We start from the raw sequence: 26,669 nt of genomic DNA on the forward strand, positions 1-26,669 counted from the left end.
CCACTCTCTGACCCATCTGAAACGTCATTCTGCTACTGTGATCTACACAATAACCCATTCTAGACCTTTCCCAGCTCAATCCCTACTTGAATCACCCCAAATCTCATTTTACTACAATGATCTCCCAAACAACCCTTTCTAAATTCTTCCCTCATGTATCCCTCCTTTGATTCATCCTAAAATTAATTTTACTTGTATGATCTCTCTAATCCATTTCTAGATACTCTTTCCTCATCCATCTCGCCTTTTACTCATCCCAAACCTCATCTTACTACTATAATGTCCCAAACAACACTTTCTAGACTTCACTCTTCTATCCCTCCATTGTGCTAGTCAATCCAACTAACAGACACTGCTCAAATTAAATCATATTTCCCTATACTAATCCACCACTAATCATTTTTGGGTTCCAGAGTAGCGCGCTACTTGTTGAAAAGCATTCTAACGCCTCCTCAGGGGTAGTAAGCGCTATATTAATACAGTGACAATCTGATGAGGTCAGTGAGCTGTGCGCATGCTGACACCATCAGATCGCCAAAGGGTTGAGGTTGGCCGTGGAAGTGCTTTTGTTGCTCCCTCAATGGAGACATGTTGTGGGAGGTTGTAGGGAGAGCATCAGCATTTCCAACAAGGGTGGGTACCAGGACGGCCTGCAGACATCCTCAGCACATGACCACCATGGCTGAGGATGGCTCCAGACCGTCCTGAGCATTCAAGGGGTTAAGTACACTATGTGATTAATTCTGAGAACACATAGATATTTATTGTTTTATATGTTTACCAGAACAACAGTGAGCATTGTCTGATCTTTACATACCAGGAATTATTTTACTGCATTTGTTTCAAATAGTTTACCATTTTTGGTTAGACAAAAGGTGCATATACTCTATGGACTTCACTCAATTTAACAGTGCAACTCAAATAACATTCTCAGCTGTTAGAAGAGTGCTTTTTAGCTCAGGGTTGCCATGAAGAGATGTGTCCAGACCTCATGTGATGAACATAAATGAGCTTTCAGGAGTACTACTGAGAGGGGTTTTAACTCCACCCACATGCTGGAGGACAAGAGTACATGTTCTGATTAGGCATACGTTGTGGGCTTCCACGGAATAAGTGCTTATCCTCCAAGACCTGTAATCATTTGTTGATTTATCAAGTTGTGTGAATGAGAGTTCTTTATCAAGTCAAGCTATTGTGCTACAATAGAGATTGACCTTTAGGCCAAACACAGGCAACTTCAATCCTAGATCTCTTCTAGATAATTATGGTGTTTATTTTTCTCTGGCAGCAGTACATGGGGAGCTGGGGAATTGGGAGGAATGTATTTCTGTACTGCAGTCTCAGCCGCCTCCCTCTTCCCTGTCCATCATCAACTTCAAAGATACATTAGCAGGACTTCCCTTCAGAGAAAGTTTTTTTTTTCTTTCTAATTTTGAGTTTAAGATTTAATGGCTGTAGCGAATTATTTTAAGTCACTCTGCTCCCACAAGTTAATTTATTACCCCTTAATACAACTCTTATCTGAATCCTAAAAACACTTTGGTATCCCTTAATGATACTCATCCCACCCTACCCCTTAACACTCTCCCTATCTGAACCATAAGAACATCCTGCTATCCCTTATTGCCAGCCTTCCATGAACCCTAAAACCGCTTACTAGCCCTTAAAACTACCCTTCTCTGAACACTAAAAAACCCTTGCTGACTCGTAATGCAACCTTTCCCTTAACCTTACAAACCCCTTAAAGCTAAACTTCCCTGAATGCTACAAGCCACTTGCTGCCCCTTAGTGCTAAAGACAACTAAACCATAAAAGCCCTAACCACCCCTTAACTCAAACATTGTTTGAACCCTAAAAACCCCTTACTACTCATTAACAATATCCTTTCCTGAAACCTAAAAATTCCTTGCTACCCAATAAACTGCCATTTCCTAAACTCTAAAAACCCCTTCCTAATGCTACCCTTCTCTCAACTCTTCTAAATGTTTACTACCCCTTAATACTACCCATATCTGAACCTGCAAAACCTGATTACCCCTTAAAGCTATTCTTCTTTGAACCCTAAAAGTCCATTACTACCCCTCAATGGTGCCCATCCCAGAAACCTAAAAACCCTTATTACTCCTTAAAGTACCATTCCCTGAAAGCTAAAAAGCATGCATTACCCTTGAACGTTATTCTTCTCTGTACCTAAAGACTCTTTACTACCCCTTAAAGCTACTCTTCTCTGGACTACCCACAAACCACTTACTATTCTTTAATGCTAACCTTTCTTGAACCCTACAAACAAAAAACTACCCCTTAATGCTCACTCGTGGCCTCTGCCAGCGGGGGAGTCAAAGGCTGAAATACTTTAAAGACTTGGAAATCAAATGACTGATTCTGCTGTATATTCTCATTTTTAAGGCGGCCCAAGGAGTCCCACTAATGATTCCTGTTATTTCTATTGCCACCTCCCGCCCCACAGTTCCGCAGGTATCAATGAAGTTGGCATTTGGTATAAGGCCCTTAGTGGCATATTCTTAGGGCATCAGTGGAAGCAGTTTCAGAACTACTGTATTTTGATGTTTACAGTGGGGTTGTGCTAGATTGCTGTTTGGGAGAAATTAGCACTGCCCCAGTAAAGAAGTAATATACTAATGTCAGATACTTTGCTGTCATACCACAATTCTCTAATGGTGTTACCACTAGCAGATCTGATACTACCGAAAATGTGGAGAAAAATGTGCAAGCACCGTTTCGGTCTCTTTTTCCACAATTATTTGTGTAAAATTAGCACCATGTTTTAGCTTGTGCTCTGGTACGAATAGTCGATGATATCAGTACATTAATTTTACTGTAAAATAGAATTAAATGCACTGAAAAACACTTTTCACGTACTTATGCAGATTTTGTTTTACAGCTCCCAACATATTTTAAGTGCCACCCTCCGAGCAGTATTTCCGTGAGTGACAAAACACAGCAAATGTTAGTGCATTACTAGTATATCTTTTCAAAATAATAGCATGTCTAAGTAGGGTAAAGTTCCCTATTTAAGTATGGTTTGAAAGAGCAGCTGTCTGGGTGACATATTTTTAGCAACATCTGTAAAATATGCAGGGAGTGAGCATTGGCTTGGCTCCACCTAGCGGGGTATTACTCTCTCAACTTATTTTACCAGCTGGACATGTTTAAATTCCTCATTCCGGAAGGCTCTTCCATAGAAGGCAAGAATGATGATTCTAAATCTGAGAAATAAACTCAGCCATGCTGGTTGTTATAGTGTTGCTTTTCTACTATATGCAGTCTACACAGAAAACAGTATTTTTGCTACTTTTTCCCCAGCATTGGCAAAGACCAAAGGCCAGGTTTTATTGTGCCAAACAACACGTCCACATACAATGCATGTAAACAGCTTTTGTGAACACCCAGGTGTACGTTTGCTGGTGCATTAAAGCTAGACCCGTTGACATTCTCGATGGTTGCTAAACAGGGTAAAATGATCCCTGCGTTAAGGGTGTGTTTTAGGTGCACAGTTTTCACGCATGGCATATACAGGCGGGTATGCTGTGAAAAAATAATGCTTTTGGGTACTGCCAGAATTTGACGTTTATGAGTATATAAGGGATAGCTTAAAAAACGAGGGTGTTTTACCCAATATATTGTAATATAGTGTTTCAAATGCAACATATGGAACCAAGTATTATTAAAATACTATCTGATGGGGGCATTTAATAATCGTCCACCTTCGTTTGGGTGTACAACTTACCCACCACTCTCACTCCATGTTTCCAAACAGTCCGAAAATCTGCTGAACGATCACGCTTTGAAAATATTGTCAAGGTTGTACGGTATGCTTCGTTCTGTCACATGCAAAAACAAACATGCTGTTCGATATTCTTGCCCCCGCTACTACACAGAAGTCACATCTCGATTGCAACCGGTACGTGACTGCTAAAGGGCGCAGCCATCTTGGTGACCCTGCTGCCGATCAACATGGAAGAAAGACTCGAGGGTACGCCCACATCTGATGGGTACCTATGACGAACACCTTTTTATGAAAGATGTCAATTGAATTGCCATTTTATAGTGATAAACAACCAGTTTGACTGTCAGAAGCGTACAACGTATTGGTTTGTATTTTATTAATATAGTTTACTGATTGATTTGTTTGTACATCGTTAACTATGAGCTATGTTTGGTGTCCATGTAAATTTTTATACTTTGTACGAAATGTGTGTGAATTTTTATTTCACATATTGCCAAAACATAGACTTGGTATGTATATGGATATCAGTAGCATGTTTAGTGCTGTATTTTGCTAGTAAGTGGTGGAAAAACATCTGTTCTAACATGGTTGCCTTACGGACTCCTCCACAAGACACTATATGCAGCCACGGTTGTGTTTAAATAACGTCACTTCGGCTTCCAGCCAACTAGTCACTGAGGTCAATTTAGTCACGTCAATGACCTCAGAAAGACTACATCTCCCGGGAGGTCTAGTGTACCCCTAGAGGCTGCGGGCGGCCAATGGGGAGGACGGGTTCATGTGAGCAGCAACGGACTTCCAGATGAACCAACCAGGTCTTGGGTTACTCCCGAGGGTTGCTGTGAGGTACTGTGTAGGCTCTGCAAGGCGGCGGGTTATAGAGAACGTGCCGAGTGAGCTCGGGCAACCCTGGTACCTTCCAGTTCAGGCCTGGCCATGCCTGTGCGTACGGAACCCAGGTCCGCGGCCTCCCTAATCCCGCCACCTCCCATCAACACACAGCAACCTGGAGTGACTGTCTCCCTCCTGTACAGCGGGGCCAAGTACCGGGGCCACCAGAAGAGCAAGGGTAATGCCTACGACGTGGAGGTGGTGCTGCAGGTGAGGGTGTCATAAAGCAGCGTCAGTGGTTCGAGGTGTAGGTTAACGAGTAGATTGGGTCACCCAGTAAATAAAGAAAGTGTCTGCTGCCGGCAGAAGACATGCTGCTTCGTGTTACCCATGTAAACAGCATCAGTGTTCATTCTCATGAGTTATTTTATTGGTCACGTTAGAACGCGATGAATGCGACCGAGATTTTTTTTTTCTTCTCATGACTACTTTCTAGATCACTTAAGATGAGCTTCATGATAATGACATGAACTTCTCGATTTCTTTGGGGTATAGTTGCACGATGTTTTGTGAACACATAACTGTTTGTGTAGGTGAGGTATCCATCTTAAATGCCAACACTGAATAACGAGATTGTTTGATATTTTACCATTAATTTGCATTAAGGGGGAGTTTTAAGGGTGGTATCGTTGAAACATCTGACCAAGTGGCTATTGATGGTAGGTTGACCTGTCCTGATTATTGGTTGCGTCAAGAGGTGACTTTTTGTTTTTTTTTGTTTTTAGGGTTTCCACCTAGAAAGGCGTGTTGATGCCATAGAGAGGTAATCTAAGTAGCAAGTAGTAGATAGGTGAATGCGATGGTAATTTATCTGTCGCTAAACTTAATTTTCTTCAGACCTCTTTCTTGCCCCAGTCTATATGGTGATTCTCGTAAGCACGACTCAGTAGTAGTCCACTTTACCCAAGGTACCGACCTACAAATGCCTAAGGTCGACACCCTCTGACATTCACCTATAAAAATGCCACAGTATATGGAAACCACGTGGAGCTCAGTGTTTTAGACACTATATGAACCTGTTTCCAAAGGCATGTTTGGTTACCTAAAGTAGTACTCTTTTACGTACCATTATATAGCTTTGTGAATTAGTCCCAAAGCATGTAAAACGGGAATTAAATATGAATATTCAGGGAACCTTCTTATACAGTTAGTAGAAATACAGTGGCATATACAAAATGTTTGCTGTGCTAAGATCGCCATCTTTACAGCTTCCAGAAATAAGCTCAATACATGAGCTGGAGACATCAAACCAAGCTAAGAGAAAAACGACCCATATTGGTGAGGAGGGTCACTGCAGAATAGGTGCCCAGGCTGTGCTGTCACGCAGGAAAAACCTACCTAACTGAAACTCTTCAGAAAACTAAACACCCAGGCAGGTCCAGGTGGTGTGACTCACATGGATCTCATAATGTTTTATTACCCAGTAGGCCTTGTCCTCCACAAACTTTGGCAAAAAAAACACTAATTTTCTACCACACAGCTTCCCCATGCTTGTCTGGCACCCAGAAAAACCTACCAAACCTGAACATTTCTGAAAACTAAACACCCAAGAGAGTCCAGGGTGGTCTGGCTTGCATGAACCTCATGACATGTTTCTTACCTGCAATGCCATTTAACCTCTAACTCTAACTTTTCTTAGTATCACATTTTCCTCACATAATTGTGAGAGAAAGTACTGGAATCTGCAGAGATCCTCAAATGTCCTACTACTCAGCATTCTGACTTGTCTAAATTAAAAAAAAAAAAAAAAAAAAAAAAAAATTACCCCCACTTGTTTGTGGGCTTAGTGCTAGCAACATGAACTGCAGCAAAACCCTTTGTGGAGACATTCACATTTTCTGAAAAAAAATCCCCTGATTTGACAATTAGGGTGCTGGCGTTTTTGGGCCCAGGCGTGGCTTCCATTCAGGGAAACCTACCAAACCTAGACATTTTTTAATACTGGGGGTATCCTGTGTAGCTTGCCTTATGTGTATTGTACAGAGTTTTAATACCCGCAGTGCCCTGCAAACCTCAAAACTCTGCCCAAATGCATTTTCCTCACATTTATGTGATGGAAACATCCAGAATCTGCGGACATCCACCCAATTCCTACTGCCACACTTAGCCCAATAAAAACTTTGCACCACTTGTGTGGCTGGGCCTAATCTCCATGACAGGAACAGATAAGGATCAAACCATGGACAGTGCCGCTATTTAGCAGGTACTACCTCTTGCTGTTTGTACCTCCATTGGAGCATAGCCTCATTAATTGCGTCCTTTCTCTGCTAGACTTTCGGTAGTATTGTTTTCTATGTCACTGTCTCCTGATACTGCTGCACTCTGTTACCCACTTGTTGCATCTGATTTAAACCAGTCTTGATTTAAAGACTGACAACTCTCTGATGTTCAGCTTAAGAGAAAACCAAAAAATAAGTTCTAATATGTGTGCTATTTTAAACCTTCCCATCTGTTCCCCTTAGGTACCCCGCTATTACTACCAGTAGACATGCCACAGGTCAAAAAAGCACTGTTCTGGCCTGTGATGTCCAGGTTCTTGATTTTTGGCGTGTAAAACGTTTTTAGATCCAGCTCCCACCCGTTTATTAACTTTTTCATTGTATTTTTATTTTCTAATTTTATTTTTCAACATCAGAGAGTGTCTTCCTCCCGAAGACTTCTTGTGTTAAACCATGGTCTAGGAGTAATCTGTTGGTGCTTGACCATCATTTCACTGGTATCGTTTGCCTTGGTGTCTAATCTGTATTAAATACATTACACTGCTGGTATTCCTTTGCAGTGCTATACTAGTCTGGTGACTTGCAGTTATTTCTGAGGTCCGGATTCAGTTTTGTGTAGTGTGCTCTGGTCCATCTCTGTTAAATTGCTGCATCATGTTCACTGAGGTTTGGGTAGGTCATGCTGGTAGATGTGGCTGGAGGACGTTACCACTCAATTACACATCATCCAAGTCTGTAAATATGCCATAGGCTAGGGAATAGGGCAGTTTTGTCGTGTTTTGGTGAGTGCCTTTGAGGACTTCAAGAGAGTATCAAAAGCGATTAATTCTGAACTGTGGATCCCATCACAAATGCCCGTCTGTGTGCACCAACACTCCTTTGGTACTGTTCACGTGACTCTAGTAAGAATAATGGAAAGGACACCAAATGTCGTTCAGTTATCTTTTTATTGTTCTCAAATAATCATAACTTATTTTCAGAAGATATCTTTAATTGATTGCAGTGTTTAAAAGAAAATGTTGCTATGCCTTTTTGAGAGCTAATGATTTGACGACATCCACAATGGCAACATGAATTAGTAAGATATATAACCTGAATGTGTTTACCTTTTCCTGTCACCTTGAAAAAGTGGATCGGCTATAAGCAATTAAAACCCCTAATGTGGTTGGTGAAATTTGATTAGTTTTAACATGGCAGAATAAAAGTAGAGCCCTAAACTTGGGCCATGGCACATAAATTTGGATAGGAGTCAGTTGAAAAAGATTTGTATTGTGGATATCAGTATACAAATTAACTGACTTGAATTTTACTTAAATGGGCTATTTTGTATGCTTGTGATGAGTTATTTATGTAGTTGTCATGGTGGAACATGGTTTTTTTCTTGTGATGTATGGAATTAACGACTATTGCATGTCGGCTCTACCTGTCTACGAGGGGGAATACTTCAAAAATCTGCCTGTCCCGCAAAAAAAAAGAAATGATAAAATCCTCTTCTCTCTTTTGGTGTCATGCAGTGAGGTATCACATTGTTAACTTTCTCATATCGGAGCTCTGATAGTAGACTCTTTGGTTATGTGAGGGCTTAATACTGTATCAGGGACTTTATTTCGGCTTTTATTTTTGCCATATTTCCAAAAATCTACAGGAGTTGGAAGTAGATAACATTTCTTCCCGAGGTATGTGTATATATGCTCCAGTAAAAATGAAATTCATGTAATATTTCTAGGAGTTCGATTTCCAGAACTAGTTCTGTAAACCCTTGTGAATTCATGAAAGTCCTAGATCTGCACCTTTGTGGGGCTGTAGACCTGCCCTGCACTTTGACTTTATTTTGGAATGAGGCCCTTTATTTATATTTTTATTTTAAATGTTGGCATGCATCATACACTTTCTCACAAGATCCCTCAGAGAAATGGTAGTAAAAGTTGGACATACTTTTTAGCGCATTTTGTTATGTATGTTTTATTTTGAAAACATCAATTGTCTTTTTAATTTTGCTGCATATATTTAAATATAATTAGGGAGCCTTGTAAGTAGTCTGTTACTTAATTTTGCTGGCAATACATCCATGTTTTTATATTTCTACAACTGTTAATGCAAGTTGAGCTAACAGCTCACTGGGTTTCTTTAGTGCCCATCGTAATATAATAGTCGAAAATGTGTATTAACTCCTTGGCTGCAAAGCCTTTTCCCTAGAATGCTAATGCCTGATTTTGGGTGCTTGGGGATAGTGCTTAAGCATCTATAAACCTTTTTTCCACATAAGGTATTACCACCTTCCCCCCCCCCCCCCCCAAAAAAAACCCCACACATCCTAGGAATGCTAAAGGTACATAAGGTTTGTGGATTCCCTTGGAGAGGACCAAGAAAATAAGCAAAATATAGATGATTTTTGAGTTTTTTTAAGGGAAAAATTGCTCTATTAAAAAAAAAAAAAAAAAAAAAAAAAAAAAACACCCCTCCCTAAACTCCTAAAAACGGCATCAACAAAAGGTTTGTCACCATTTTCCCGGCTTTCAAGGACGTGCACAGAAGCGAGACACAGGAATCGCATCGCCTTTTCAGCTGGCAGTGTATGTGGACTGACGAATGGCTGCCACTGTGTATTGACAAACAGCGAGTTGATGCACACATACACACACCGCAAACCAAAGGACAATTCATACACAAACACCACTAGTCAGACGTCTGTTCAGACGCAGCAATCTCACCATATGGCAGCTGGCAGAATGTGTGGACTGATGTTTTGATGACGCTGTGTGTAATGAATTGCGGCTAGTCACTATACACACACTGGCGGCCAAATGCCAGTCCATACACACCACCAGCCAGATGCCGGTGACACACAACTCAACCAAAACGATACTCGGACATCACCATGCAGCTCCACACCAGTTTCCTTTCTAAAATTGTAAATCGTTTTATGAGGCAACTGATTGGCCTCCAGACTAGCACATCATTACCCACAACTAAATATGGGGTTAAAAAAAACATCATACCGGTAGCAAGGCTACGACCCTTCCTTTTCTGGAGGAGGCTGTGGGCAACTCCAGTATTGAACTTTTACCAGCAGATGATGGCCGAAATTCTGTCCCTTTCAGGGGTAATTCACATTTCATGGTTCAGGCACGTGAGAACAATGTTGGTGGATATTGACCTTGATTATTTGTGGACTGCTGTGGAACAGGCCTGCATGTCTTCCAAAGAGCAGATAAAGAAAGGCTTCGGCAGTAGCAAGTAGGCTTATTACCATTCCATAGTAATATAGGTACTTTGACATCAGTCTTCTTGATGTTAAAAGATAACTTCCAGAAAGAGCGGTACTTGGATGACATGGAGCCCCCATTGCTAGGAAGTTCTGTCTGCAGTTTAGGTATGGGATATTACCGTTGGCCTTTTTCACAGCCAGATGAAGACAGTTGAAAAAATCGAGATACCCATTGTCTGTTTTGCCAATCTTGGGTTGAAACAATTGAGCATGTCTTGTTTTTTTGCCCTGTCTATTGTGGTACAAAAAAATAAGTGGACCGCACCACTTTGCAGGAACCTTGGCGCCAGAGAACACAAGGGAGCACTAGGGATTGTCAGGTCTGACAGCAGGCAATTTGTGGTTTTTGCAGTTTCACGATTCCTAAAGGCAATGTGGAGGATCAGACCTTGAGCACTTTAAAAGGGGAATGTACATACTTGCTGGTCTATTGGTTTTAGCCCGTCTAAGCAATCATTGCTATGCTGTTTTATTGTTTTTATAATTGTATCTTTTTAATTATATATGATTATATTTTTATGATCTTTGATAGCAAGGTTTTGCCAGATAAAGAATTTTGTATTGTATCAATGCTAAATTAAATAGATGAACAGCCAATGTCTTGTACCAGATATAGTAGCATAGTAAGGCTCCAATCCTTTGATTTACTCTATCTACACCTCTCATATGCTTGTAGTTTAGAAAGCAATACTGGTGGCTTGCAAACTTATGCAACTGGACACAAAACTGTCACATGTGCAGTACTTTCGTCACGAATAGCTGTCAGTGTGTGGTTTCCCTTCAGGCTTAAACTTTAACATCAAGATGTTCATTACTACGCAAAGCACTTCTCAGTCCCCTTGCACATTTTTTTACACAGAAGCTTTTTAGGGCACCCTTTACAGTTAAAGCGGATTATGCCACAGTACTCATTCTGAACAACTCTTTAAATAATTTGCCCAGCCTTTTGAAAATTGTCCACATATTAATGGTGACCTTTGTGGAAGTGCCCTGGCAAGTTCGCACACTTTTCTTACGGACTCCAAAAGTGGACGGACAACCCTGTCAATTGAAAAATCCGTGCCAGTGTACACTCTGAAATTATACACATTTAAAGTGCCTTTTTCACACAGCATATACACTTTAATACCATAACATGCTCTCTTGGTGGGAATGTTTTGTATGAAAAACAAACGCCCCTTGAACAAGACAAGACTCATCCATAGATATCTTCCCCTGGATCATAGATGTTTGAAAAACAATCTTCTGAATATTCAAGGAAATGCCGACTCCTGAAGAGAAGGTCACAATTGAGGTGATCATGAGGCAATGCTGTAGTCTTACCCACAAAGTGCAGCATCCACTGCTGGAGCAATTAAAAAATCTTTACTCATTGCTGAAAATGTAGCAGTTGCCATCAAGGGACTAGTAAACCAATCTAAAGACACTGGCTTCCTTATCGATCCCGTCAGAAAAGTTAAACCTCAGATCTGCTTAATCTCATGGAGATTGGGGGGAGTCCACTGGGTAGCTCTGGAGTGAGTCTTAAGTGTGGCACTATTGTCCCAGAAAAAACTGTTCTGCATACAAATTAGTCTGTTCAACAATATCGTTCAATAACACATCACCAATAAACAGTTGGAAGAAATTTAAGGGCAGAAAGATCTCTGTATTGACTACACCACTCAAAGCAGGCTGCACCCTATCGGGGGCAGCGCAGGGTTCAGCACTTCCAATGGTTAGACTTCCAGCCTTTGTATGCAGTCTAGCTAGCGCGTGCTGAGCTACTGCATATTGCTGTCCTCCTCTGAGAGGCACTTCAACAGTATGAATAGTGGATTCATCATCATATGATTCATCTCAAAACGAAAATCCACTGCCAGAATCTTCAACTTGGTCCTCTGCCTCAAATGCATCCAAACTGAGGATCGTGTGCACCTATTCTGCACAGACCCTGCAAGCACCAACAATATCCCACTAAAAGGGGAAAACAAAAAAAAAATACACACAAGATAACATAATACAGGTATTTTTCAAATCCAAGCTTGAATTTGAAGAAAAGAAATGTGAGCTAAATATGCTACAATTTACCACAGTTTGGACCACCAAGGAAATCAAAAGATTTGCAGTGCAATAAAGAGGAGAAATGAAACATGACAATTGCAAATGATGACATGAAATAAAAGTTAACATTGTAAAACACTATGAAGTTTGCCTCTGGAGGCAGATTGGCATCACAGATGTCTGATCTGCCCCACCCGCAAGGTGGATGCAAAGGCAAGAAATTGGCACCCCACAAGTTGTATGGGGTGCCCCAACCAAACATCAGTACCCCAACCAAACATCCGTATCTCCTTTTTTTTGTTTTGTTTTTTGTTTTATTATAAAACACCCTCCACCTCCGTTCCCACCAGCAAATCCTCTGTTCAAACACACCATCAGCCAAGCACTAGCCACTTGGCAGTCCATGCACAGCGCTAGCCAAACTTCTGTTCACACAAACTTATTTAGCTCCCCCAACCCACCCACGTGGGCAGATTGGCTTAAGAAAAGTCTAATCTTCCCCCAAGAAGAGCAGAAAATAAAGACCAAGGATGGGCAATACTGAAGAGCGACCCTTGGCCAAGGGACTGCTTCGCTGCTTCCCAGCATACATATACAACAAAATCTGTGCTGTGTAGTGGGTTTCCACCCTTTTTGGGCAGGTCGGCTTGGAGAATGGCTGATCTCCATGGTGTGTGGGAGTGAAAAACAGCTAAAATGTAGTAATATATTTGTGAAGCGACCCTTGCCCCAGGGGCTGCTTCACAGCGTGTACCTATATGAATCTGTGGTTTCTAGTGGTTTTCTGTCTCCCCTGGGGGCAGAGAGGCTTAAAAAGTGGCTAGTCTGTGCCCAGGGGTAGGACAGAAAACTGCAAACACTTGCCAAATAATGGGAAGTTGCTCTTGTCCAAGGGGCTGCTCCCTGCAACAACAATCCTTGGTGTCTAGAGGGTGCATTCCTGCATCTCAGTAATAGTCATACCTGCTATCCCACAGCAGGAATGGAATGCAGTTACATCGGGGAGGGAATTAAACTCTTTCTTCCTCCCAGTCTCTATCTCCTTTAGATTTCAGAACACCCCCCACCCCCGGTGGAAAAACGTAACTTCCTACTGAACGTGCTGGAAGCAAATGTCTTCCAGCACGTCCCTGGCATGTTTTGATGCCGTTTAAGTGCTGTGCTTACACTTGCGGAATCAGATCGTTGGGGATTGGCAGCAATAGAGCTTCCACCGCCATCCCATATGAGGGTATGAGGTGCTAGGACGTAACCAGCACGTCCTCAACACCGGTACTCGGGTGCTGATGACGTGAACAGCACGTCCTCCGCTCCCAAGAATTTAATGAATCATACAGGCAGTTTTTAACATCTTATACATACGGGCATAAATCGTGCCGTAGTGACAAACAGTCCTCTTTCCCGCTACCATATGGCTATCATACTGTAAACAAGCAGCCAAAGGGCCCATGTTGCATGAAATTGGGCCAGTTTGTCTAGTGAACAAAATAAATATGGAAAATTGTTGTCCTTGACACCAAATAATGTATCCTGGACATCAGTCCAAAGGGATTTTACTCCCCTTGAGAAGCGTGGACACTAATCTACAATAAAGTGCCCCTCTTGGTCTTAGATCAGTGAGAACATAAGTCACTGAGGAATAGCAGATTAGAGAGAGCTCATTAGGTGGAGCTTAGGTGTATGATCTCTTCTATACTTCTGTGGGCGTCCAGCTATTTTATTTGTTAGTTTCAGTGTTATTTAAAAATCCTTCTTGCTAGTGGTCAGTCATGCCTCTTTTTTTCCACCTTCTGTGTGGGAGCGGGGACTAGCTACTGTATAATTTTCCCTTGTCATGTTTATCTGGTCTGTAGGTGACTTTTCTTGAACTTTGTTTTCTGCTCCTGTTCCACGGAAGCTTCCCTTTTCATTTGCAGAGCATTCTTCCTCTGAGCTTAGCTGTAAACAAGGCTAAATCAAGGCATTATCTTGGTCACCTTTGGTCTTTATGGGCTCTCTGCACCCTCTCTCAGCTGCCTGGCTCCCGCCTTTCCTTGGCTTGGATTTTCTTTACCAAGTGTGCCTACCTGTGCACTTAGAGCGAGGGCAGAGGATCGTTTGTAATTGCTTATAGCCTAGGCACCGAGCTCTACCAGGGCTCTGCAATCCTTAGGGACAGTGCCCACTTCTGCTCCATCCTGGGATCCCACTCGCAGCTGCATCAGTGCACCGCAGTACACTCTCCAAGCCCTCAGCCATGCCAGTTCTAGGAACCCCACACATGCTGTCTGTCAGCGCATCTCAGTTCTTGCTGTCAGTACACTCTGCTGTTCCAGTACTGGGACCTCGGGCACAGCTCCATCAATGCACCACAGTTCACACACTCCAAGCCCTCAGCCGTGCCGGTGCCATCAACCCCACACTTGCTGTCTGTCAGAGCATCTCAGTTCTCGCAGTCAGTACACCTTGCTGCTCCAGTACTGGGGCCTGGGGCGCAGCTCCATTAGTGCACTGCTGTAGTGGGTCCTATTTAGTTTTAATGGGAGTCAGGCGTTTAGTTTAGCCTTCTGGCTTGCTGACCTGTGCCCCCACCACCTAGTCACTTTTAACCTACTTAACCTTCTCTGTTTTAGTGCATTCATTTAATTAGTTCTTCCAAGATGGCTGCTATGTTTATAGTTAGGAAGATGTTTTGATTTCATGTTATTGGTGCCATTCTATGAACGCGTCACTATTAGCATCAAAGACAAGTGATATATGTAGGTATTCACAACATGTTCTTTCCCACTTGCATGTGCAGGAACATAATGTACTTTTGGAGGGAAATGTTTATGTATTTGCCACTCCAAACATGCCTTCTTATCTATTGTTTGGGAACATACCTGCTTCAGGGGTCCTACATGGTCTATATAAATACATCCCACGCAGGCAAGGTTATCAGAGGGATTGCTACCAGATGCCATCAACGCTGTCTCTACTACACGTCTCCTTGATGCAGACCCAGCCTTCATGTCAACACAGAGTCTGATCTAGAGACCTCATTCCAAGGTAACAAGGGTTGAGGGGCTCTTCTCATGGACCTGGTACTGGCAGATCAGGTTCAACACACCTAGCTCTCTTTAGGTTAGAGATTAGTTTTGCCATGCTAGGGTATTCAGTCTTATTTGGCATCTTATGTTATTGCAAGATGATTTGGGGGGGGGGGTCTTTACATCCATGACTCGTTTTCACAATTCTGTCCCTTACATTGTTCATTATCCTAAAATGTTACTACATCTCCTTCATTGCCTGTGTATGACTGAGACTTCTTGCTCATTTGAGAAAAGTGTTCTCTGTTTAACCATGACTCCCCTGGGATGTCGCACTCTTGAGTCCATGTGTAAAGGCTGCCACAAATCACTGTTTAGTATTTGAGTTTTGGTGGGGTACTGCTTTTGAGCCGGGAGGGTTTGGCTGACAGTTGCGACTTGTTGTTGGATTGGCCTAGTCGCCTACAAACAAAAGTGCAGTCCTCCCTAAACCAGCAGTCTTCTCTAGAGGAAGAGTCCAACTACGATAATGCAGTTCACATACACCAGCCCTCAGCTGTGTCAAGGCCAGGAACCCCACACCCGCTGACTGCCAGAGAACCTCAGTTCATGCAGCCAGTACACTCTGCTGCTCCAGCACTGGGACCTCGGGCACAGCTCCATTAGTGCACCGCAGTTCACACACTCCAAACCCCTTAGCCGTGCCAGAACTCCACACACGCTGTCTGCCAGAGCACCTCAGTTCTTACAGTCAGTACATTCTGCTGTTCCAGTGCTAGGACCTCGGGCGCAGCTCGATCAGTGCACCTCAGTTCTACCCCAGCGAGGTCACTTCCTTTCCTATACTGGGATCCCGCTCACATACAGTTCTATTACAGCAGCTCAATTCTGATATTCAGTCCCACACCCAAGCCAATACTGGACCCATAAGAGCAAACCACAGCTCAGCCAGTACACCTCAAGTCTAACATCCAACCCCACTGTTGATGGGAACCACCACCAGAACCCATCAATTCTAACGTTCAGTGCACATTTCTTCTCAGTTCTAAAGCTCACACACATGCCCTTCAGGACTTCCTGCTTCTGTGTTTCGGAGGCAATGCCACTCCCATACTGGGCCCCACTTGCAGCATTACAAGGGCACTCAAAGGCTAACACTTGGCAACACAGGCACACCAATACAAGGATCCACATATAGCTCTCACTTCTGACCTTATGTGTCCGTTACTGTTCCAGTACTGTAATCCACATACAACTCCGTCAGTACACCTCAACCCGAACCTACAGCGCCCCATTATTCCAATACCAGGAATTACAGGGTGCTCCGTTTTTCATTCCTCACCTGCTGCCTTTCTGTTATTCCAACCCTGGGCTGGGACACAGCTCTGTCTATACCTGCAATCCTGACCCGTAGCTCCCCAATATTGCTGAATTGGGGTTCACATAAAACTCTTCTAATGCACCTCCTGCTCTTCTGCAGTGCCCCCTGCTGTTCCACACTCTGACTTCTGTTTGAGGACATGGGGAGCCAATTAAATCTATTCTTAGCTGCCATCTTTATTTATGAGGGTCTGTTCCACCTATCTCACTCCATTCTTTCCTTTATTCTGTTTACTCTCAATGTTTTCTTTCTCTTCCACTTTTCTCTTTCCAGCTCTTAAAATCCACGTTAACAGTTTCTCTTTCGTTCAACTGTTTATTTCTTCTTCTCTCACTTTAATTTTTTTTTATTTCCCTCTTCTTCTTGCTACCTCCTCTTTCAAACTCGCAAAATCTTAGTTATTTCTTTCCTTGTGCAGACGTTCAGTCTTTCACAATGTTTTTTTTCTCTTCCCTATATTCTTTCTTTGTCTTTTTTTCATTTGCTCTTTCCTTTGACTCAGCATGCGTCCTTTTTGCTTTTTTGTACAAAAATCTTTTTTTTTTTTTTTTTTTTTTTTTTTTTTAACTTTAAAAAAAAATCTTTTTCTGTTAATTCACATTTTACTATAAATCCTTCTTTTTCCTGCCTGTGTGTGGAAGCCACAAGTTACTTGTCGGGACTCGAAGTGTCAAAGTGGTTTTGCCATTCTGTGTCTGTGGGAAATGTCAGTACATACATGCACTGGTTCTTTCGCTGCTTGTTTCTCTCACTTTTTTTTTCTCTCTAATGTTCATTTTTCTCCTACTTTTCCCACTTATTTCATTACTTTTTCCTCTTTATCTTTCCGCTAGCTTCCTTCCCTTTTTTCCTTTGCCTCACACACCTGCTCCTATTTTTTTCTTAGTTGTGTTTTCACTTTTTCCTTCTTTCTTTTATTACTTTGCGACCCTTCTCTTTTTCTGTTGTATTCCTTTCGCTTCTCTTTTTCTGCCGCATCCACTTTCTCTGCTGAGGCCTAGTTATCATTGGATCAACAGGTGCAGTGGCCCAGAGACCTATGGACCTCACTCGGCTCTAATTACCGCTGTATTTTGATACTGAAATTGCAGTCAACCATTTTCCTTTCTTACTTCAGGGCCTATGACACCGTTACTACGTCACTTGCCCTCTCCATCTTTACACCCGACTCCCTCTTTACTTCCACCCTCCAAACCGTCCCAAATTACATTTTTGTTATGGTGTTATGAGCATTACACTCTAATGCCAGGAGTTTATTTCTGATAAAGGTTTAAATGATAATTGTATATGTTTTAAGCTAGAGGAGGAAGATAAATGGAAGTGCTTTAAATGCTGGGCCACTGGAATAATATGGCAGGAAAATAGGAAATTCAGAGGCAGGGTTTACCAAATTTGTGGCAAGAAAAGTCCAGTTATGAATTTCTAATGCCAATCGCTCTAACTCAAGAAAATGCGAGACCTATTGCATTGCAAATGTTTGTTTTTAATGGAAGTATGAGAGGGGATTGGCTCCTAAGAAGTAGTACTGTGTTGATAAAGCTGGGCAAGACCTGGAGAACACTGTAGGGGCCTCCTACATGTTGGGCCATCTTGGGCAAGCCTCGTAGTGTTGATCAATCAAACACAATTCTGCATCATATGACAATGACCCTCTGTCTCACATCAAAGTGACATGGGAGAGGTCCAAAAAGTAGTTCCTGGAATGTTGTTCTCAGTCCTTATTCAGCGATGGTGAAAGTTATAACGTGCTCTAAACACTCATTACCTAATGTATGTCAATTCTTTACTATGTAGACAAGTAAGTGAGCCGTATGCATGTGCTTCATATTCACTTTGAATGCTTTAAGAAATGGGGATTACTGGTACTTCACCTTACTGTTTTCTTTGTAAATAACTCACTGGGTGATGCTAAGCATATAACTGATGCAAAAAAAAAAAAAAAACACATTGTGCCTTCATAAGTGATGCAAGCAATTGGTTGGTAAAAACTGGAAATTCTTTTTTTCGGCCCATTCGGAGGAGTTGTATTTTTATTTTGCAAGCTTTAATATTGTACATACCTGTAAGTTTTGACTATGTCTGGTTGTTGCCGAGTAAAGTAGACCTAAAGTGGTGTTTTGCTTTCACTAATGACCGAGCTGACAAAAATCTCTGGAATGCACCTCTTAGTTCAAAGAATACATTTATTATTACTTCACCACGAGGTTCCTAAAAAGAGATTAGTAGGTCAAAAGCACACGTTTAGAAATAGTCACAGCAATGAAAGGAAAATATATCCATGATTCTCAACTGCAATGTACACAGCAAATATATGTAATTATAATATAGCATAATTGCAAAACAAAGAATAAAGATACAATTCGTCACTGTAGGGCCTGCCAAGCTCTTCATCTTTCTCATGCCAGCAAGAAGATGACCTCATTCAACTGCAGGAAAGAGATATCCACCCTCACGGGACAAATGTCAGGCATTTGACGTCCAATCCTGACCGAGGTCTTGGATGGAAATATTCAAACATGCTGGCTACTGTAGGTCAGAGTTGGAAGAAAAATGTTGAAAACTGGCCAGCCTTTTAAGGGTCTCCTTTCAAGGCCGACCTGTTCCCTGTACTGAAGAAAACAAAAAATATGTGAGTTCTTATCATGTACTGTTCGTGTTCTGTAAGGAAGTAATACGAAGAAACAAGCTTAGTTTACCATGTGGAAAAACACAGCTCAACTGCAATGTCTAACGCTATGATAAAGCCAATAGGCAGCTAAACTGAATACAAAAGGTAATCTGCAACTGGTGAACACTGAACAACTAATAGGCAAAGTGTTGCAACAGCAAAGTTAGTGGTCAAACACATCTATTTTTATTACAAGTGGTTATGGTGCTAAGCTCACAAACTTGATAGATTTGATTAGCTCATTAGTAGAAGTTATGTCACGCGCCATAGGTTAGTTATGACAAATGCCGTAGGGCTGATCTATATATTGCAAAAGGCATGTTGTAGAGCCACTAGGCCTATAGAGATGGATTATTAGTACTGTGTAAAAGCCTGTTGACTGGTATATTGCTACATGGGATCTCACAAGTTACTGTACTATTCAAGGGTGTTTAGGTTGGTGACCTTCTCTGATAAACCATTATGGTAACATATTTGCACTGTCATAATGTTTGTTAAGACCACTCGGGGGGAGCTCTCTTTGTTTGCAAATACTGCCTGAAGACATCTTGATTGGAAAGCTTATGCTTAATGCATAAACCGACTTAGTTGTGGTGACATGCAGTAATAAAGGCTGTAGGCTTGATTAGTTCATTGGGAAAGGTTATGTCAGATGCCATAGCTTGGATATTTATTTATGAAAAGTTGCATCAAAGACAGTAGGCCTGAGTTTTTTGTTTGTGAAAAGCAATATTAGGTGTTTATTTGGATTTTTATTACACTGTGTTAAACCTTGTAGTTGAGTTATTTTATTACAGGAGATCTTCTGGATCACTGCAGAAGACATGCGATAATCCTTGTTAGGCTGCCATAGGATGGATTATGTAATGTTTTTCTAATTGTAATTTCATACCATATGTAATTTTATAACTCTGTTTAACATTTTATAACTCTTATACTCTGTTTGGTAGGGTTAGCTTGGTTATTGTGACAAGCCAACAATGCAGCCTGTCTAGAGCAGAGGTCTCCAAAGGATAGCTCAGGAAATACTAGTAGTTGGCCAGCATGTTGGTAGTAGCTCCCTGAAATCCAGCACAGCTCCTAATTCAAGGGTCCTGCTCTAGCCATATTGCAAAAGGTCACTTTTGAACATAATGGCAAGATTATCTTTGACGTTCAACCCTAAATGGAAAGTGCATGTTTGAGTAAATAAAATAATGATGAATCTGCTTGCTGCTGTGAAAACCAAAATTATTTTAAAAACTAAAAACCTCTTTAATATGTAAATAGCTCCTTTCTTCCTGTTCCTGCTGAGGGTTATCTCTTATATCTTCTTGGGGTGATTTTTTTTTTTTTTTTTACTGTAGTGTTGAATTTTAAGTAGCATCCATCCAAAATATAGTTTCCAGAATATAGGCTTGCACAATATCATGAAGGTAACTATATATAAAGAGAAGTATGGTTTCATTTGTTTTTTCATAAAACAAAAAAAATCTTTTCATTCAATGTAAAACAATTATTCCTCAGACCAGACTATTGGCAGTGTTGGTACAGTACCCTTCAGGCATGCAGAAATAGCTTACAACAAATTTGCCCACATAATAAGCATACAGTATCACTGTTAACAATAGCGTGGAAAGAACCAGGCTGGGTCGCACCTCTGTTTTCCTTCCCACCCAGTCCTCCTACTCCATTCGTACAGCTCCCCTCTAAGTACTTCAGCCGCCCCATATCTTGTCCCTTTTTTGGGGGCATCCACTACTTTGGTCGACCTCTCTCTGTTCCCTGGCACCAGTCCAGATCAGTTGTCCACTCTGGAAGGTGTCTCTACTCCCCAGGCACGTGCTATATTGTGCTTGGCCGCTATTGTTGCCATTGTATGCCATAACCTTTGATACTATGGCCAGACCTCTTCCCCAATTATGTTAAGAGGAGCAGTTTAGGGTTTAAGGGGACCTCTTGCCTTAGCACCCTGGTCATGACCTCCAGAACTCACTCCCAAAAGCACTGTATCTCTGGACAGGTCCATAAGACTTTCAAGAAGGTTCCCACCTGCCCAGACTGCCTCAGACATAGGGGGAAGTCTCAATGGCCAATCTTGTGCAGGAGCCCCCTGAAACAGTAAGCCCTGTGTAGTATTTGCAGTTGTATCAATCTGAAGCAAGCCTGTATTGCCACCTCCCTTGACCTGTGCTTCACCTCCACCCAGTCATCATCCAATACCCCTTCTCTCCCTCCTGCACCTTGCGCAGAGTGGTTAGAGGATCTGGGGAATTAATCATCAATTTCTTATAAATCATAGAAACTGTATTATTTTCCATCTGGACTGAAAGGAGGTGATCTTCCAGTAGGGCTGATTCTGTTATCTGGTCACCCTCCACCATATGGCAGTGCAAGGCATGCCCCAGTTGCACCTAACCTATAGTGTTCAGTCTCCGCCATGTCATACTCCTGTCGGAGATCATCAACGTCACCAATGCCTGCTCCCTCCAAATATCACCTAAATGGTCAATACCCAGAAGTGAACATTTCTTAAATCCTCTCAAAGCTTTAACCTTGTGTAGGAGAGCACTATTCCACAGGGGCGTTCGGGCTGTCAGGGTCTTTCCCACCCCCACAATTCCCAAATAACGTGTCACCTCTTTGCCCACCCGTTCTACAGTACCTTGTGTATCGACAAGACATGCTCACTTGATCCTTCATATAATGCGGACTCATAGCCTTCACTCCCCATCACAACTCAATCTATCCGTAACTCTGGCTCTGAGTGGTCTGCAAAAGTCCAGTCATTGACAGTCACTAGTTGCGCTGCCCATTAGTACCAAGATCCGGGGTACAGGGCCTCCTTCGTATGTTCCTCATTGTAACTTACGCAATGCAAGAGCTACCTCTGTCCCATAGTAACAGCCTGACTTCCTGTTTTAATTTGTTGGCACACCCTCGGTGGGACCCTACAGGGAGTGATCTGGGGAATATATAGCAGCTGCATTAGTGTCATCATTTTAAAGAGGGTATCTCTTCCCATTAGCGATAATGGAAGGCCCCTCCACTGGCCTACGTTCCTATGTAGTCTACTCAATTGTGGGAAAAGCGCTCCGGGTCTCTGATGACATGAATACCCAGGTATGTAAAACCATCTCTGGTGATCAGCGCAGAGCAGTCCGGAGGTGGCACTGGACGGGTCCCCTGCTAGTGAAAAGACTAGGGATCTGTCCCAGATCATTTCATATCCTGAGTGCTTCTTGAACATGCGTAGATCCTGCTTAATTCTCTCATTGGACCAATGCGGATTGGTGACATAGAGCAATATGTCATTTGTTTAGAGCGAAATACTCCTTCCCCCCTCCCCCTCCCCCCCCCCCATATCAAGGGTTCCTGACAGACCCAGGCCACTAACAGCTCAGACACAAACAACATGGAGGAGGCAGACACCCCTGCCAAGTGCCAGTATGCAAATCAAAGGCTTTGGAGAGCATAGCATTGACCGGCATCCCAGCAATTCGTTCCTGCTAAAGGAGTTGACTCCTACCACAAAACTGCGGACAAACTCAAACCTCTCATGGGTAGCAAAAATATAGGACCACTCCAGTCAAAGGCCACCTTGGCATCAAGGAAGAGAAGTACTGCTTGTTCCTCGCTCAATGTATTCGTAATATATACATCTCAAGTTAAGGCATGTAACTCCTGAGTGGCATGAAACCAGATTGGTCTGGATATACTTCTTTAGTGGTTACCGTTGTAACCTAGTTGCCAAGGCCTTTGCCAATACCTTGACCTCAATATTTAGAAGGGAAATGGGCCTGTAGGAGCCAAACTCAGTTGGGGTTTGTCTTTTTTTTTTTTCCTTTTTTTTTTCTCACAAATTACCACTGTGGTCGTGGTTCTTGCATATACTTCCCCTCTTTATCTGCCATACATTTTAAGAACTCTGTCAGTAGACCATTGGGCCTGCTGCCCTTGTCCTGATAGAGGCTTTGCATCATTACAGCAACTTCTTTTTCTTCAGTCAGTCACCCTTCCAAGGCTTCCCTGTCCTCATCCAACAGCCGTGGCAGCTGGTTCTTTCAGGATGTCTGCGCAGCCTACCTCAGTCTCCAGGGTCCCAAATCATATAATCCCTCACAGTACGTCGCAAAGGCCTTCAAAATAGCATTGTTGGACACTCACGGTGACCCTTCAGGGTCCATTTTGTCTTTTTATGTTCTTCACTCTAAATCTGTTTAGCTTTAAGATGTATGCTTCTTGAAAAAACAAAGGTTGAAAAGACGTTCTAGTTAGGTGAAAATTTCAGTTAAAACCTACCATTTTGAAGGAATAAAATCACTGAAATTCACCAGTTGGTTGTAGTTATCTCAAGCAACTACAATTTGTGCCCCTGAGTAACTATAACTCGTGCCCCTGCCATGCATGCCAGTGTCCTTTCCGATGTGATCAGTGAAGTCATGGATCATGTCATGAGTGATGTAGTATGTGAGGTTATTCGCCATGACGGCTGTGGAATTTAATAAAATATCTACTTGTCCTGTAAAAATAAACAAAATCACTTGTCCCTTTTGTGCCATGTAGAGCGGCAACAAATTATTGTAGCAATCTCATTATATAAGTTCTGATAATAGCCTCTCTGATTATGCCAGGGCTAATGTTATTGTAGGACTTGAATACTGGCACTGTCCTTATTTTGCCACTTTTCCGCATATCTACATACTTGGGCTGGAGGTAGTGGTAAACATAGGATCCAGGGTTGGAATGCCATTTTAAGTCTGTGCAAATCTATTGTATGTTTTTTATGGGTTTTCACAAGCTCGTCTCCAATCTTTTCACATACCGGTAAAGGTTGGATATTTACTGGCAAGGGCTGAAGTAAAATCTCTTCCAGGGTTAGGGAAAAAGGTTTTGGAGGGAAAGTGAACTTGTAAACACTCAACCTATGTTCCAATTAGCAAATCTACACATGCATCTTTGCTTATGCTAAAATTGAGTTCACAAATATTATCTAGTATGATTTCCTGGTCTACTTCTTTAAGTTCTTGTGAATTCATTAAATATGTAAATCTGCAGTAATGGAAAAACATATACCATGGGTGCACAATTTTGACTTTAACAATTGGTCTCCTAATTAGGTCTAGTGTTAACTAAGACTTTTTTTATTTTTATTAAAATTCCATCTGTTGGCTGCCTTCATTGTGAGTGATAGAGCAGATTGCTATCACACTGAGCATATCCGCACACAGCGTGAGCTTTTTGAGACCAAAACATATTTTTGTATTTTGCTAATGTTTGTTACAGTGGCGAAGGCCGCAGCTCCCACAATAGTTGCACAAAAGTCATATCAAAATAAGGCATGCATTGGCAAAACCGAAGACTGACAACCGAAGTCATACCTGTTGGCGTTGCCAATGCTTTTTTGTTTACATGTTTGCCATAATCTCAATTAAACTGGTTTTGCTGAATTTTCATTATGAATAATTTTTGGAAATACTAGCATGCATCAAAACATTGTACTGGATGATGCTTTAAAGAAATAGTACAACATGTATTTAGAGCGCTCACCCTCTTAATAAAGGCTTGGCATTATGGAAGCATAAATACAAGCAAAAAACAGAATTAACATAGGAACACAAATATTACCTCAACTGCAGACAATTCCTTTCCCTGCTGTATAATGTGGTACTGTAAACTGGCAGCCAAAGGGTTTGTGCTGCAGGGTGTTGGACCTACTTGTCTCAAGGCCAAAATAAACATCAAAGCTTTTTGTCCTTGACCCCAAACAATATATCCTGGGTGTCGGACTATAGGAATTCCACACCCCTGATCAGTGCATGACCAGACCTTTGTCTTTGTTGAGGTGGCAGCCATTCAGATTTTATCTTTAGAGCTGTCAGCTCTGCGGCTCCTCTGTAGCATGAAATACAAATACACTTTGAACCTTTAATAAGCCAAAAACCAGTGAATGGATTTACACCAGATCATAAAAGGCACACTTTTTAGACCAAGATCTAGCTCTCTGCCCAATTTTGTGTCATTCATTTCACTCATTTTGACTGTAGACTTTTTTTTAATTAATTGCACAGGAGGTCTTCGGGACCCCTCTTGACAGATAACCCCAAAACGTTCCTGGAAGAGCTAGGGTGGATGAAACCCTCCCTTTTGTTTGTTTGTTACCTTTCATGAAGATTTGTCATGTTTCCAAATTTATTAGCAAACCCAGAATCATGGAAACATGGTCCTATGTATAGCTGCCCAGTGGTGACTGCCACTGAGTAATATGTTATAACTTTAATGCATGTAGATGAATGTATATGTACTTGCATGATATTGTATTTGTCAATATTCTGTGTGTGATATTTTTGCATTGCTCAAAATCGTGACATCAGGATTGCCGCTACTAGTGTTCATGCAAGATGTGACCACTTTTGTGATTGTATCTGATGTTGTCACTGCTGAAACACCTGTCAAACTGATTAATAGCTTGGCGTTATTTTCATTGATCAGAAGTAGCTCTTGTTATGTAGAAGGTTGGGTAGCCCAGGTTTAAAGGCCTGATTAGTTCCTTAGGAAAAGCTATGTCGAATTTGAGATGTTGGAACTGCGTTTTTGTAAAAGTTATGATAAAGGCAGTATGCCTTACATATCTTTTGTGGCAAATATTGGTTGGAAAAAGTCCTTAAAGTTGGTTTGTTGTTAAATTGTGTGTGCTGTGTACACTATCCATAATACCAATTTCGATGACCACTGCTGCTTTTTCTTTTTTTCCTCTCCTTTTTTCCCTCCTTTGTTTTCCCCATGACTACCTAATTCCTGCATTGTTTAGGGCATGGCATTTCTTTTTTAAAAATGTATCTTGCTTTTACCTTTTTGTATTTTTTTTTTTGTGGGTGGGTGAAAATACGAATGAATCGATGACTCAGTGCATATATGGAGCATTATTGAGTGTTAAAACTCGCCAGGAACTGAAGTTATGAGCCAGATCTGTGGTCCATGGTTGTTTTTAATTATTTGACTTCTTAATAACTTTATTTACCTGTGATTCCTAATCCTTAGAATGTGGACACGGAAAACTCTTATCTCTGTGGATACTTGAAAATTAAAGGACTTACTGAGGTGAGCACCAATATGTATAGTATATATTTTAGTTTTGAAACTGTTAACCCAATATTGAATGAGGAGGGGACTGAGGAATAGGAGGTGAGCTATTCATGTGACACATCATAGTTCTTATCTTGAAGTCTGGATGTTGCATGTTCTGGCAACGTTTTATACAGTACCTTCAAATGGTGTTTTTGTTCTGGAAATTATAATATTTCTTCTGTCCCAACATGTAATATGCCTGTTTAAAGTTCCTTCCTTAAGCTGTTCTGGGAATGAAGTGATACTTGTGTTTAGTTGTAGGTAGGTATTTATTTCTCTCGCTCAGTTCATTGTATTGGCAAAGCTAACTTTGGTGGTTGAAAAATATTAACAAAT

General features: G+C 41.7%; 2 protein-coding genes across 4 annotated transcripts in view; one reads left to right on the top strand and one right to left on the bottom strand.

Moving 5' to 3' along the window:
* The window catches only part of ATPAF2 (ATP synthase mitochondrial F1 complex assembly factor 2), a 108,087-nt gene extending 104,110 nt beyond the window's left edge, over positions 1-3,977 (bottom strand). For 2 of the 3 annotated variants that reach the window (XM_069210091.1, XM_069210089.1), the window contains exon 1: positions 3,749-3,977. The gene's annotated coding sequence lies outside the window, so the exon portion shown is untranslated. The remainder of the gene's footprint in view (positions 1-3,748) is intronic. The other variant, XM_069210090.1, reaches the window with a different exon arrangement.
* A 595-nt stretch (positions 3,978-4,572) lies between these two features.
* GID4 (GID complex subunit 4 homolog) overlaps positions 4,573-26,669 on the top strand; it is an 82,361-nt gene continuing 60,264 nt past the window's right edge. The window contains exons 1-2 of the mRNA XM_069210092.1: positions 4,573-4,849; positions 26,247-26,306. Coding sequence (XP_069066193.1) covers positions 4,685-4,849; positions 26,247-26,306 — 225 coding nt within the window. The 5' untranslated portion in view covers positions 4,573-4,684. The remainder of the gene's footprint in view (positions 4,850-26,246; positions 26,307-26,669) is intronic.

Source organism: Pleurodeles waltl, chromosome 10 (assembly GCF_031143425.1).
Source record: "Pleurodeles waltl isolate 20211129_DDA chromosome 10, aPleWal1.hap1.20221129, whole genome shotgun sequence".
Lineage (NCBI taxonomy): Eukaryota > Metazoa > Chordata > Amphibia > Caudata > Salamandridae > Pleurodeles > Pleurodeles waltl.